At 37.2% G+C, this 14,228-nt stretch overlaps 1 protein-coding gene across 2 annotated transcripts in view; it reads right to left on the reverse strand.

The window, feature by feature from the left end:
• The window catches only part of YME1L1 (YME1 like 1 ATPase), a 43,246-nt gene that overhangs the window by 21,066 nt on the left and 7,952 nt on the right, over nt 1–14,228 (reverse strand). For both annotated transcript variants that reach the window (XM_054435703.2, XM_054435704.2), the window contains 5 exons: nt 13,279–13,441; nt 10,244–10,342; nt 3,867–3,976; nt 2,404–2,554; nt 1,602–1,685 (listed from right to left, as the gene is read on the reverse strand). In XM_054435703.2, the coding sequence (XP_054291678.1) occupies nt 1,602–1,685; nt 2,404–2,554; nt 3,867–3,976; nt 10,244–10,342; nt 13,279–13,441 (607 nt within the window). The remainder of the gene's footprint in view (nt 1–1,601; nt 1,686–2,403; nt 2,555–3,866; nt 3,977–10,243; nt 10,343–13,278; nt 13,442–14,228) is intronic.

The raw sequence follows: 14,228 nt of genomic DNA on the forward strand, positions 1-14,228 counted from the left end.
AAAGATTAAGTGATTCACATTAAAAAGACATATTTCGGCTGCTTTGCCTATGGAGTAGCCATTCTTTTATTCCTTTACTTTCTTAATAAATTTGAAAAAATAAATAATAAAGACTGGGCGTGGTGGCTCACACCTGTAATCCCAGCACTTTGGGAGGCTGAGGCGGGCAGATCACAAGGTCAGGAGATCGAGACCATCTTGGCTAACATGGTGAAACTCAGTCTCTACTAAAAATACAAAAAATTAGCTGGGCATGGTGGTGCAAGCCTGTAGTCCCAGCTACTCGGGAGGCTGAGGCAGGGGAATTGCTTGAACCCCGGGAGGCGGAGGCTGCAGCGAGCCGAGATTGCCCCACTGCACTCCAGCCTGGGCAACAGAGCGAGACTCCGTCTCAAAAAAAATAAATGAAATGAAATGAAATAAAATAAAATGACCTATTTGTACTTTTCAGTTAATAAAATCAAAAATTATTTTCTACTTCTCATTGTAGTATCTAATGATAGAAATCTTAAATCAAAGTTTCTCAAACTTTGGTGTGAATAAAACTCACTTGAGAAATATGTTAATTCTCAGGCCACAGCACAGGGCCCAGGAGAATTTGCATTTTTAACAAACACTTCGATTATTCTAATTGGTCACAGGTCTACACTTTGAAATACATTGCCTTAAAGTTAGCAGAAAACACTGACACACATTAATAAAAAATTGAGGCTTAACACATTATTACACTTCTCATGTAGTCTTCTTCCTCTGACAACTGTTATTACCTGCCCTCAAATGACCTATCAATTATGACATCATTAAGTCTGACAAGCAAGACAGAAAAAGTCTGATAGGACAGTAAAATATTTGAGATCAATTTTGGGGAACTATTACAAAGATTTCTTAAGTCTTTCCCACTCAGAAACTTCCAAACTAGAGCAGTTATAAATGAGTAAATTGTGCAATTTCTGATTTCCTCAGAAGAAGCCCAAAATACTGTTAAGATAGGCTAAAAAATGAGCTGGCAAAATATGGAATTAAGAAGAAATGCTTAATAAATCAGGAACACAGAAGCTGGGAAAACAAATTTAAAATAGTAATTCTAGAACAAACACCAATAGTTTTGGCCCACAAAGTATTTTTAAAGAATCTGTACATATCCTTAATATTAAAGAGAATAGAGAACACAGGGTGAAAACTGCATAGTCGTGGAAAAGGTAATTGGAACCACTTAAGTCTGACACTATTGCTTAATTTCAGATAAGCAAACTAAAAAAAGGGAAACATTTAATGTGATTTTATGAATAAACTGAATTTGTTTATCTTTGAAATAGAAGACTATTTCAGCTTGTACTGCTATTATAAAATTCTACATAATTTTAAAATTAATTAATTAATTTTCCTTTCACCCTGTTGACCAGGATAATTTTTAAATTTTATAATTGGACAGGTATCATTTTCTAAAAATCTGGGAAACTAACCACTACTAGGAATGAAAGCCTAATTCTAGAACTATAAACATTAATATGCTCTTTCGTTAAGGGTTAGATTAGGCATTAAAAGGAATCATGTATTTAAAGGAATAAGAAATAAGATAGATAAATAAAAAAAGCTTTTACCAGATAAAAATGGGTTTTTTAAAAGTCCATAAATGCCGAATAGCAGCAGAACAAAGAGAATCAGACGGGTTCGCCTTAGGGAATCTAGGAGAGAAAGAAAAAGCTTTACATGAAATCACATTAATCAAATATGACACCTCAATGAAATGCAAATATTAGGTTATTGTTGATAATCATATTTCATCACATCCAATTTTGGAATCTGGCATTCTTTCTCACAACTGCTATGATTTCCTGTAAGTACCCTATTATCAAAAACTTAAGGCCAAGCATGGTGGCTCATGCCTGTAATCCCAGCATTTTAAGAGGTCAAGGCAGGAGGATCACTTGATCCCTGGAGTTCAAGACCAGCCTGGACAACATGGCAAGATTCCATCTCTACAAAAATTAGCTGGGCGTGGTGGCACACGCCTGTGATCCTAGCTACTCAGGAGGCTGAGGTGAGAGGATCACTTGAACCCAGAAAGTTAAGGCTGCAATGAGCCATGATTGCACCACTGCACTCTGGCTTAGGCAATGAAGCAAGACCGTGTCTCTGTGTCTCAAAAACAAACACAAACAAAAAACAAAGAAACAAAAACCTTTATGAAGTCATTCACATTTCCTGTTCTCCAATTTGTTTTCTCTCGAGAAAGGGAAACCATCAGCAGTATCTCCATTTCTACATAGATTAAGTTACAAACATAGTGGAATTTAATCAATAGATAGATGGTCTCAGAAAAGTTACTTAAAACTTAAATGTAGGACTATGACTTCCTTTCAGTTACTCTTCTCAAACATGGACGGTGTCAATTCAACTTACCATTGGTTTTTTGTGTGAGTGCTTGAGCTTTCAGAAAACCTTCCGCAAAACCAGTCTTAAATGCATCTTGGTGAGCTTCAGGTATGTTTTTGGTTTTCATGAGTTTGTCCAAACTCTCAACATCTGATCCTCTGTCCCGCAAAAGAAACCCCTGAATACACAAACAACACATCAGTACTGGTTAACGATGCAGTGATACTTCCCAACAATGTTGTGACCACTCAAAAAAATTCACTAAAATTCTGTAATTTTTACTGCCAATGTGAAGAAACAGATTAAGACTCAGCATTGAATTAATCAATAACTAGGTAACTAACACTAGATCATATTCCTGCATCAATCAGTTAATAATATAAAGAAAGTGGCATCATTCTCTGCATGAACACTATACTCAAAACAGGTCACATATTATCTTACAGTTTGATTGGCTTAATGTTCATATCCCTTTATCTTTGCTAGAGGAAAAAATCTCATTAATTTACTAAACGTCTACTAAGCACCGTTCGTATACTTGGCCTTATATAAGTTCTGAAGATGTAAAGACAAATAAACCACTGATCTTAAAGTTTTCAGTCTACTGGAAAAAGATATCTAAATAGCTAAGTTTCTTAAATCATTTTGACATTATGTCAGAAGTATTACGTATGGTGGTAAATCAATGCTACCTCAGGAATATAGAAAAGGTCTTATAGAGAACAGGACATCTAAAACAAAGGGAATAAACACCACGAACAATCTGACGGAGGCGTGAAACAATAGCCTTCAGTGCTCAAGAACTATAAGCAATCTTATATAAGACTTCAATGCCAAGAGAGGAGCAGGGAAACAGAGGGGCATATTGAATGGTGAGAAGAGAAACATGGCAGGTAGAGACCAAATTGACGAAATTCCCAGTGTATCAGGTGGAAGTAAGCAATAAAGCAGAGTAATATAACTAGATCATCATTTTAGAAAGATTGATGGGTGGCAGTCTGGAGGCTGGACTGAACGCAGCAAGACTAGAGGCAAGGAGACTAAACAAGTATTCATTAGAGTAATTTAGGCAACAAATAGTTACAGCCTATAGTTATAGCCTATCTATGGCAGTGGAACAGATGTAAGAAATATTTAGGAGGTTGGATCAACAGGACTTTAGTGGTTAATGGATGTGGGAGTTGAGGCAACATGGACAAACGTAGGTTGATAGCCAGGTTTTTAGCTTGGGTGGATGCTGCTCATTAATACAGAGAACACCTCAACAGGTGTAGGTTTGTGGGGAAAAAAATCTAGTAAGTGGAGAGGCAAGTCTGGCGCCCAGAAGAGTTAGAGGTATAATGATTACACAGGTTACTAATCCCTTATTATTAGTGGAAAGAAGGAAGAATATCTATCTATCAGCCAACAAAAGAAATCAGATATTGAAGCTCCTCACTCTAACAACTTGAAAATATTTGCTTTTTTGGATCATAAAAAGGTCTAATTACCTTCACGAATGATGGCGCTATATTCTGTGTTTCAGCTAATCTCTCGGAGGTAGACTGGAGACGTCGTGTCCTTGATTTCAAAGTTTTAAAACCCCGAGACTGTATGAAAACTAAATAAAACAATACCATTCACTGTCACTGTAAATTGTTACAGGAAAAGAAAAATGCCTAAGATTCTAAAGTCTGACACCCTACCTGTATATCCTAGTCTATCTAATTTGCCTGACACTTCAATATGTTTTCCTTTGTTTCCTTCTTTTTTGTAGAGACGGGGTCTCCTTTTATTACCCAGGCTGGCCTTGAACTCCTGGGCTCAAGCAATCCTCTTGCCTCAGCCTCCCAAAGTGCTGGGATTAGGTCTGAGAGTTTAAATCTACCATGCCCAGCCTATGGTTTTTTTCTATCGTCCTTTTTTCAAAAGGAACTTTATTTATTTATTTATTTGAGACGGAGTTTCGCTCTTGTTGCCTAGGCTGCAGTGCAAGGCATCGCTGCTCACGGCAACCTCTGCCTCCTGGGTTCAAGCAACTATCTTGCCTCGGCCTCCTGACCTCAGGTGATCCACCTGCCTTGGCCTCCCAAAGTGCTGGGATTATTGGTATGAGCCACTGCGCCTGGCCTATTTTTTATGTTGATAGAGGATAAAAGTAAATAGAGAAGTCAGAGGGTTATACAATATAATTTTAAAAACTAAGTATCAACTCTGATAAACTGTGATTTAAAAAAAAAAACCCAACCAAGTAATTAAAATAGATTGAATCTACACAATTGATTTTTACATGTTTTTGATAATTACATAATGTTTTTGAAAAACAGGTAAGTGTATCAAATTAGTGTCTTCTAATTTCTCAAGCCCCAATCCCACTTCCCAGAAGTATAACCTGTTAACAATTCTGACTACCCTTGTATGCACGCACATACATGCTCTTTCTATAAAAACTACTCTAGAAATAGTTCCTAATTTTTTGCAATTTTCATTTTTCATGCATATTTTTCAGAACAGAACAGTGCATTCAGTTTAATGGCTGTTTATACTTTTCCAATTATCAGAGTGCAATTCATTCAACCATTTCCCTGAACATTATTTGTTTTCTGGTTTTTATTGCTGGAAACAATACTGTGGTGAACATTCTTGTACATGTATGTCAGCAGATGTAGATTGAATTCCTAAAAGAAACACTGTTAAGGTTTAAATTTTGTTTGACACTAAGAGATTACTTTCTAAAAAAGGCTGTTATCAATTTATGTTCCCACCAATGCTTATGAGTTTCCTTTTCTTCATATCCTTGCCAACACTAAATAATACGAAGCTTTTAAATTTGTACAAGTCTGACGGGCAAAAATAACAGTACCTTGTTTTACTTTGCATTTCCCAGATTACAAGTGTGGGAAAATTTTGAAAAGCTTCCTCTGTATTTTTATTGACTATTTTTATTTTTTTTTTTTTAGTAAATTGACCATGCATGTCCTTTGCACATTTTTCCATTTTTATTTAGAGAATATGGATGTTACAGATAGTAACCTTTAGTTATACATATTGTAAACATTTATTTTAATGTGTCTTTGTCTTTCGATCATATACAGTAATTTATTAGGTCAGTGTAGCCATACCTTTGTTGTGTTTTCTGCATTTTAACTTGATTAGAGTTTCATTGCCAAACTAAGACTTTAAAGGTAGTCTACTCACCTCTAATATTTTCAGTTTTATATTTTTGTTTTCAGCCCTTTAACATATTTGGAACTTTTTTTTTGGTAGGATGTAAGAAAAGAACTTGATTTTTCCAAAACAGCCACTTAGGCTGATAACATTTGATAATCCATCATTTGCTTATTGATTTAAAATTCTTAATTTTGTTGCACTGATGTATGCCAGCACTAGGTTAAATTTTTTAATTTTAGTTATTTGTAATACTACGCTGCTGATTTCCATGTCTAAATATCTGTATTTTCATATACTTAAGTAGGGTAAAATCCCCTTCATTAGTATTCTTTTAACATGTTCTCAGTTATTCCAAATTAAGTTTAAAATCAAGTTCTCAATTTCCCAAGTGGGTCATTGGAGTTTTGATTGGGGTTGTATTGACTTTATAAATTTGGGCGTAAATTGATACTGTTATAATACCTAGTTCTTCCAAATAGGATTATGGCCTTCTCTTATTTTATTTCACTCAGTTCCCCTTTCATTTCCTTCAGTAAAGCTTCATACACACACGTGTGTACGTGTATATATATGTATGTCGTATATTTCTTGTCAGGATAAAACATTTAATGGGTTTTAAAGAACCTGTAAATAAAACCTGCTGCTAGAATATAAGAAAGCTATTGATTTTTATGCATTTATCTGGTATGGACAATGCAGTGAACTCTTTACTTCAACAGCCTTTTGGATAATTTTCTTGAATTTTCTGGTAAACAATCGTATCACCTGCTAATTATAATTTTACTCCTTCTTTTGACTTATATATGGCTCATTTTGTTTTCTTTTAAATCATATTGTTCAGAATCTCCAAATTAATGCTGAAAAAAACCAGGATACTCCATGTTTCTCAAATTAACGGGAACACAATAGATGTTTAATAAATTTTAAAAGTTTCCTTCCATTTCTAACTTTCTAAGAGTTTTCAGGAAGCACAGCAATTAAAATATATCATGTCTTTTTATCATACATTGAAATAATGATATTTTTCTTTTCTAATCAATATGGTAAATTGACTTACTAATAATCTTAAATCACTTTTGTATTCCTTAATCATGATATAATATTTTTAGCACATTTCTAGATTTGCTTTCTTCAGATTTTATTTAGGATTTCTGTTGTTAAGTGAAACACATCTATTTTGTTCCTCTGTCGTGCTTGTGTGTGTATATACATACAGACAGACAGACATATATACATATACACATTTTTTAGATAGGATCTTGCTGTCACTCAAGCTGAAGTATGGTGGCATGATCATAGCTCACTGTAACCTTGAACTTTGGGCTCAAGCAAACCTCTCACCTCAGCCTCCCAAGTATCCAGAACTACAGGGGCATGATACCACGACGGGCCAATTTTTGTTGCTGTTGTTGAGATGTTGTCCAGGTTTGTTTTGAACTCCTGGCCTCAAGCGATCATCCCAAAGTGTTGGGATTACAGGTGTGATCCACAGTGTCTGGCCTTATGCTAATACTAACAAGTTTTACTAACAGCAATCTCATGGAATAAATAGGGAAGTCTATTCTATCTTTTTATTTTTAATAAGGTTTTAAATTAACAAGAAACTCAAGATTCTAGAAGAACGCAGCCATAAAATCTATCCAAACCTAGTGCCTCTGGGGCAAAGGAACAATATTTTTAAAATACTGTCTTTTAAACTTCATGGTTATTATCCTGTCTCTTCTTGGGTTAACTTTGTTAATTTATTGCTTAGATAATTATCCATTTCAACATATTTTTATTTATGACATAAAGTTACACATACTACCTTGCCAATTTTAAAACCTTCACATATCCATGGCAATTCCCACTCATACTTCTAATGCTGTTTGTATTTTCCTGTTGTTTCTTAATCAGAATTGTTAAGTTGTTCCATTTTGTTTTTTTACACTAAATTTGTTTTTGGTTTAATTAAAACTATTTCCACCTATTATTTTAAAATGTTTGCTTTGTGTGTATTAATGTCTTCTATTATTTTTCAGAAATTCAATTTATTTTCCATCTTTATGCCTTAATTTTTTTTTTTTTTGAGACAAAGTCTTGCTCTGTTGCCCAGGATGGAGGCTCCATCTTGGCTCACTGCAACTTCCATCTCCCAGGTTCAAGTGATTATCCTGCCTCAGCCTCCTGAGTAGCTAGGACTAGAGGCATTTGCCACCACGCCCAGCTAATTTTTGTATATCTTGGTAGAGACGGGGTTTTGCCATGTCAGCCAGGCTGGTCTCAAACTCCTGACCTCAAGTTATCTGCCCGCCTCAGCCTCCCAAAGTGTTGGAATTATAGGTGCGAGCCACCATGTCCAGCCCATCTTGATTTCTTTTCTTTTTTTTGAGATGGAGTTTCACTCTTGTTGCCCAGGCTGGAGTGCAATGGCACAATCTCGGCTTACCGCAACCTCCACCTCCGGGGTTCAAGAGATTTTCCTACCTCAGCCTCCCGAGTAGCTGAGATTATAGGCATGCGCCACCACGCCTGGCTAATTTTGTATTTTTTTTAGTAGAGAACGGGGTTTCACCATGTTGGCCATGCCGGTCTTGAACTCCCGACCTCAGGTGATCTGCCTGCCTCAGCCTCCCAAAGTGCTGGGATTACAGGCATAAGCCACTGCACCCAGCCTGATTTCTCAGTAAATTATATAACACCCTCAACGTCATTTTGTCCTCACCAAAAGAGTCTGATACACAGATTTTCACTGTGGTTCATTACTGAGTGTCTGTAATCTCAGTTTTGATTTCCATTCAGTCGTGAGACATTTAGAAAAGGGTTTTAAAAATTTCAAGTATTTAGGTTTTTTTTTTTTTTTTTAGACGGAGTCTCGCTCTGTTGCCAGGCTGGAGTGCAGTGGTGTGGTCTTGGCTCACTGCAACCTCCACCTACTGGGTTCAAGTGATTCTCCTGCCCCAGCCTCCCAAGTAGCTGGGATTACAGGCACACACCACCATGCCTGGCTAATTTTTGTATTTTTAGGAGAGATGGGGTTTCACTATGTTGGCCAAGCTGGTCTTGAACTTCTGACCTTGTGATCCACCCTCCTCAGCCTCCCAAAGTGCTGGGATTACAGGCGTGAGCCACTGTGCCCAGCCGTATTTAGGTATTTTTTAAGCTGTCTTTTCTGTTACTGGATTTTTGGCTTTATTTTCTGACATTGAGAGAATCTGACCTCAGAGTTACAACATTAGGAAAATTTATTAAGATAGTTTTCATGCCCTAGGTAACACATGCTCAGTTTTTATAAACCTTCCAACAATAGCTAAAAACGTTATCAGCTGTCTTCTTCTGTCTTCTGCATTAACTATTTCTTCAGAGGGTTATTGGTCTCTTTGCTGAACTTGGTGCCTCTCTTTTATGCTTTAAGTTTTCCTCAAATATGTGGATTCTTGGTAATCCATTTGTATTTATAAATAAGAATACAGTGATCAGGGCCTGGTGCCGTGGCTCACGCTGTGATCCCAACACTTTGGGAGGCCAAGGCAGGCGGATCACCTAAGGTCAGGAGTTCTGAGACCAGCCCGGCCAACATGGTGAAACCCCGTCTCTACTAAAAACACAAAAATTAGCTGGGCCTGGTGGTGGGAACCTATAATCCCAGCTCCTCGGAAGGCTGAGGCAGGAGAATTGCTTGAACCCAGGAAGTGCCATTGCACTCTGCCCTGGGTCACAAGAGGAAAACTCCATCTCAAAAACAAAACAAAACAAAACAAATACAGTCATCAGTATTGACTACAAATGGGTATCCTCAACACTAGCAAAAGTAAATATATTCAGAATATAAAACATGGACTATGCTGAATGAGCAGAATACCTTTAGTAAATGTATAATTCAAAACCAAAGGAATCTGGGGTGCTATCTTATTTCTTTCCTTGGCATCAATGCTCAAACCAGGAGTCTCCACAGACAGACGTCCCTCGACACACACACACACACACACACACACACAGACGTCTTATTAGAAAGGTGTTTTTTGCTAATTTATCTAAAGGTTAAAGGCCGTATCTGTACTGTGATTGGCCCATTTCTGGCAATCTTCAACTGTTTATTCCATCCCATCCCAGAGTCCAATTTTACTGGCTCTGCAAGTGGGGTTTTTCCTGAGTTCTACTACTGGAAGCAGAAGTACCTACCTCTTTCATGACACCATTAGTCCCATGAAGGTAGAAAACATGTCTTTTTCATTTACAGTGATCACTATCACCTGACATCTATCACTAGTGCCTTGTATTCAAAAATTAGATAATAAATGCAAGTTTGATTTTACTGTCAATTTGATGTCACCTATTTTACAACTTACTGAAAGCCCTCAAATTTCTGGTCCGTTAACGAAACCCTTCTGTTGTTGCTCTTTTTTTCTCATATATATATATAAAATTAATTTCAATGGGCTTTTGAAAGTGAGGATGAGTAAGCAAATGTGCTTAGTCATTTATCTTGAAACAAGTGTAGATAAGTTCCCTGGAGTTTGATTTATTGTGGCACTATCACGCTCAAAATTTAGCTCCTATATATTTTCCAGATTAAAAATTATACAGAAGTACCCAAACTCATCAATTCCAAATACTCTTTAGGTCCTGTGAATTGCAAATGAATGTTTAGAATCATTAATACCATTAAGAAAGATAAATCAGACTATAGTAAATAAATATATTTTTTTTTCCAAAATTTATGGTTGTTGCTTCATACCTGGCCAGTACTGAAGATCTGAACAAATGCTTTGAAGAGCTCTTGAATGATGTCGATACAAGCAAGAGGAACGTAACGTACTAAATATATCTAAGTTACCTGGAGGGAAAGTGCAAAAAATAAATTTTCTAATTTCCAAACCAAAAAACTAAAATACTATGAAATATAAATAATTCTATCAAATATTAGGGAAATCACAATATGAGTTTCAACTTTTATTTATCCATGATATGACTGCTTTTATGAAAATATCTAAAGCATTGCTAATTTAACTACCTTACATCTCACAGTTCTTCCGTTTACTAGCTATCACTTGTTGGTTACATTATTTATTTTTTTTTTTTGAGAGGGAGTCTCACTCTGTCGCCCAGGCTGGAGTGCAGTGGTGCGATCTCAGCTCACCGCAAGCTCCGCCTCCTGGGTTCACGCCATTCTCCTGCCTCGGCCTCCCGAGTAGCTGGGACTACAGGCGTCCGCCACCATGCCCGGCTAATTTTTTGTATTTTTAGTAGAGACGGGGTTTCACTGTGTTAGCCAGGATGTGGTCTCGATCTCCTGACCTCGTGATCCACCCACCTCGGCCTCCCAAAGTGCTGGGATTACAGGTGTGAGCCACCGCACCCAGCCTACATTATCTTTTTTATCTGGCATACAAATGTAGCTGCTAATGAAACTAAATTCAAATTAACAGTGATAAAAGATGGCCCGCGCAGTGGCTCACGCCTGTAATTCCAGCACTTTGGGAGGTGGAGGTGGGTGGATCACCTGAGGTCGGGAGTTTGAGAGCAGCCTGAGCAACATGGAGAAACCCCATCTCTACTAAAAATACGAAATTAGCCAGGTGTGGTGGCACATGCCTGTAATCTCAGCTACTCGGGAGGCTGAGGCAGGAGAATCACTTGAAAGCAGGAGGGAGAGGTTGTGGTGAGCTGAGATCGCGCCACTGCACTCCCACCTGGGCAACAAGAGTGAAACTCCATCTCAAAAACCTAACAAAACCAAACCAGTGATAGAAGACGTACTGTGTTTAAGGCCAGACGCAGTGCCTCACGCCTGTAATCCCAGCACTTTGGGAGGCTGAGGCAGGTGGATCACGAGGTCAGGAGATACAGACCATCCTGGCTAACACGGTGAAACCTTGTCTCTACTAAAAATACAAAAATTAGCCGGGCGTAGTGGCGGATGCCTGTAGTCCCAGCTGCTTGGGAGGCTGAGGCAGGAGAATGGCATGAACCGGGGAGGCAAAGCTTACAGTGAGCCGAGATTGCCCCACTGCACTCCAGCCTGGGCAACAGAGAGAGACTCATCTCTTAAAAAAAAAAAAAAAAAGATGTACTGTGTTTAGGCTAAAATTACTTTTAGTTAAGAACATAAAGAGATAAAAAACTGCTGTTTCTTAGAGACTATTTCAAAAGCTCTAATGGTATAATAAAACACTGTAAATCATAGCTACTATTATCTTTCCCTCATAAAGCTTCCCTAGTCATTGGGTAAAAAGAAAGGTCAAGCCATGAATACTTCATTGATCCTTCCTAACTGCTTCTCTTGACTAGTGTGTCTCATCCTACTTTACATCCAAGATCCTAGGAAAAAGATCATCAGCAGCAACAGCAGAAACAAACAGTGGTTATCATCTATTTGTGTGTCTCAGTTAGAATTCAGGGACTTTTCAAGGTCCCTTAGCATCCAGTCAAAAAATCCCTTCCTATTACCTCTGCCTGCCTAAAACCAGCAAGCAGCTGGTGGTATGAGGAACAATCTTAAGAGTAAATGTAAATACGCAGACTAGAAGAGCAGTAGGAATAATCATAATAACATAACAAAAACAATTTTATTCTATTGAACACTTAGTATGGGCCAAATATTTTATAAGAAGGCAAATTTAGGCAGAGGCAAACTTTTAGTCTAAGCCCCTAAGCTCAAAACCATTTCATTTTTTCCTCACACTTGCGGTTTTTTATGCCCTTACACTGAAATAAAGGCAAAGGAAGGGTAAAGACTTAATTAATGAATTAAGTTTATGCAAAGGACAGCTTCAAATCAAACCTTCATTATAAACTATTCAAACCTGCTATTTTGTTCCTGGACTTTTATGGCCTGTTTAAGTGCCATCCAAAGAAAAACTCAAAGTTGACATCCCATTTCAGACTAGTATGAACCCACTTATTACACTACCATACTATTACAAGATTCAAATTTAAAAAATGTAGACATTGCACAAAAGGGATAATAACTGTTTTTTTAATCAATGTATTCTCAAAGATTAAGTATGTTTCCTGGAATTAAATGTGTGTCACCTAAAATTAAAACAAAACCCGCCCCCCCATTCTGCTAAATGCAATGTGGTATGCTGGATCAGATCCTGGAAAAGGAAAAGGACATTTGCAGAGAACTAGTGATTTGGTGAAAACAAATTTTGGTGAAATTCAAATAGTCTGTAGTTTAGTTAAAAATACCGTACCAATGTTAGGCCGGGCACGGTGGCTCACGCCTATAATCCCAGCACTTTGGGAGGCTGAGGCAGGTGGATCACCAGGTCAGGAAATCAAGATCATCCTGGCTAACACGGTGAAACCCCATCTCTACTAAAAATACAAAAAATTAGCCGGGCATGGTGGCGGGCACTTGTAGTCCCAGCTACTTGGGAGGCTGAGGCAGGAGAATGGCGTGAACCCAGGAGGCAGAGCTTGCAGTGAGCGGAGATCGCGCCACTGCACTCTAGCCTGGCTGACAGAAGGAGACTCCGTCTCAAAAAAAAAAAAATTATCGTACCAATGTTAATTTCCTAGTTTTAACAAATGTAACATGGTTATGTAAGATGTCAAAATTAGTGGAAGCAGAATTCTGTACTATCTTTGCAACTTTCCTGTAAATCTAGTATTATTCCAATATGAAAAATTGCAAAAAAAAAAAAAACAACACCTCAGGAAGGAACCCAGCCCACAGTAAATGCTACCGTAAAAGCTAATAAATGGTATCTATAATTATTAATAGTGCTAAAATATTTAATTGGAACAAAAAATAAATTAACATACCGTATTTATTTTCAAAGAAGGATTGTGCAGAGACATGGGACGTATGCCAATGGGAAGAAATGTTTTTGCCTTTACAAAATCCAGGAAGTAGATTTTCTACCAGCTGATCAATTTGTCCAATTTTTAATTCAGATAATCCAAGGTCCCTTAAGTTAAGTGAAGGCTGTAAAAGATTGGGTCAACCAGGTATGCATTAATATTATCAAGATATTTAACCTAAGGAGTACATATTATCAGTTAAAACAATTAGATTTTAAAAGTCTAACAAATATATTTCCTTTTTTTAATATTTAAAAATAAATTGTGCAAATATTTTTACTGTTCGTTTTACTGAGATCAGTCATATGAGGTTTGACATAGGTTAAAAAATTATATTCCTAATGGTATCCTTAAATAAAGAGATGACATTTCAGCATGAATGAGAAAAACATTTTTTTTTTTTTAAATCAAACCCAAACCACTACTGTCCTAAGCATTATGGTTCACAGAATCAAGTGAAATGTATGGTATTTTTTCCTTCTCTCCATACAAGGGTACTCTGATGAAGAGCTAGTCTATCAACTATTGATCAAGCATTTATAATGACAAGAGTGTAAAAGTAACTACCTGCAGGGTTACAAAGTATGTTATATAAAGTCCGGGTGATTTTCCCCAACAGTGTAGAACTGATTGGAGGATAATAGTAAGGTTCTTGAATTGGGGAAATTCCATTCAAATGATAATCCTCACCAGTCCATGGAGCTTTTAAGCCCCTAAACGACCATAAACAAAAGCCCACTTGACAAAGAAATGGTATGCTTGGTTACCACAGGACATCTCACTCCTCTGGCCTCATTGCTTAGATCCTTCCTTGAACTCAGAGGTTCTAAAGTTACCCATATCTTCTAATAAGGAAGAAAATTAAAGTCAAAACTGTGTGAAAATCAGGCAAAAAAGTCTAAAAATCACAA

This window comes from Pongo pygmaeus, chromosome 8, assembly GCF_028885625.2.
Source record: "Pongo pygmaeus isolate AG05252 chromosome 8, NHGRI_mPonPyg2-v2.0_pri, whole genome shotgun sequence".
Lineage (NCBI taxonomy): Eukaryota > Metazoa > Chordata > Mammalia > Primates > Hominidae > Pongo > Pongo pygmaeus.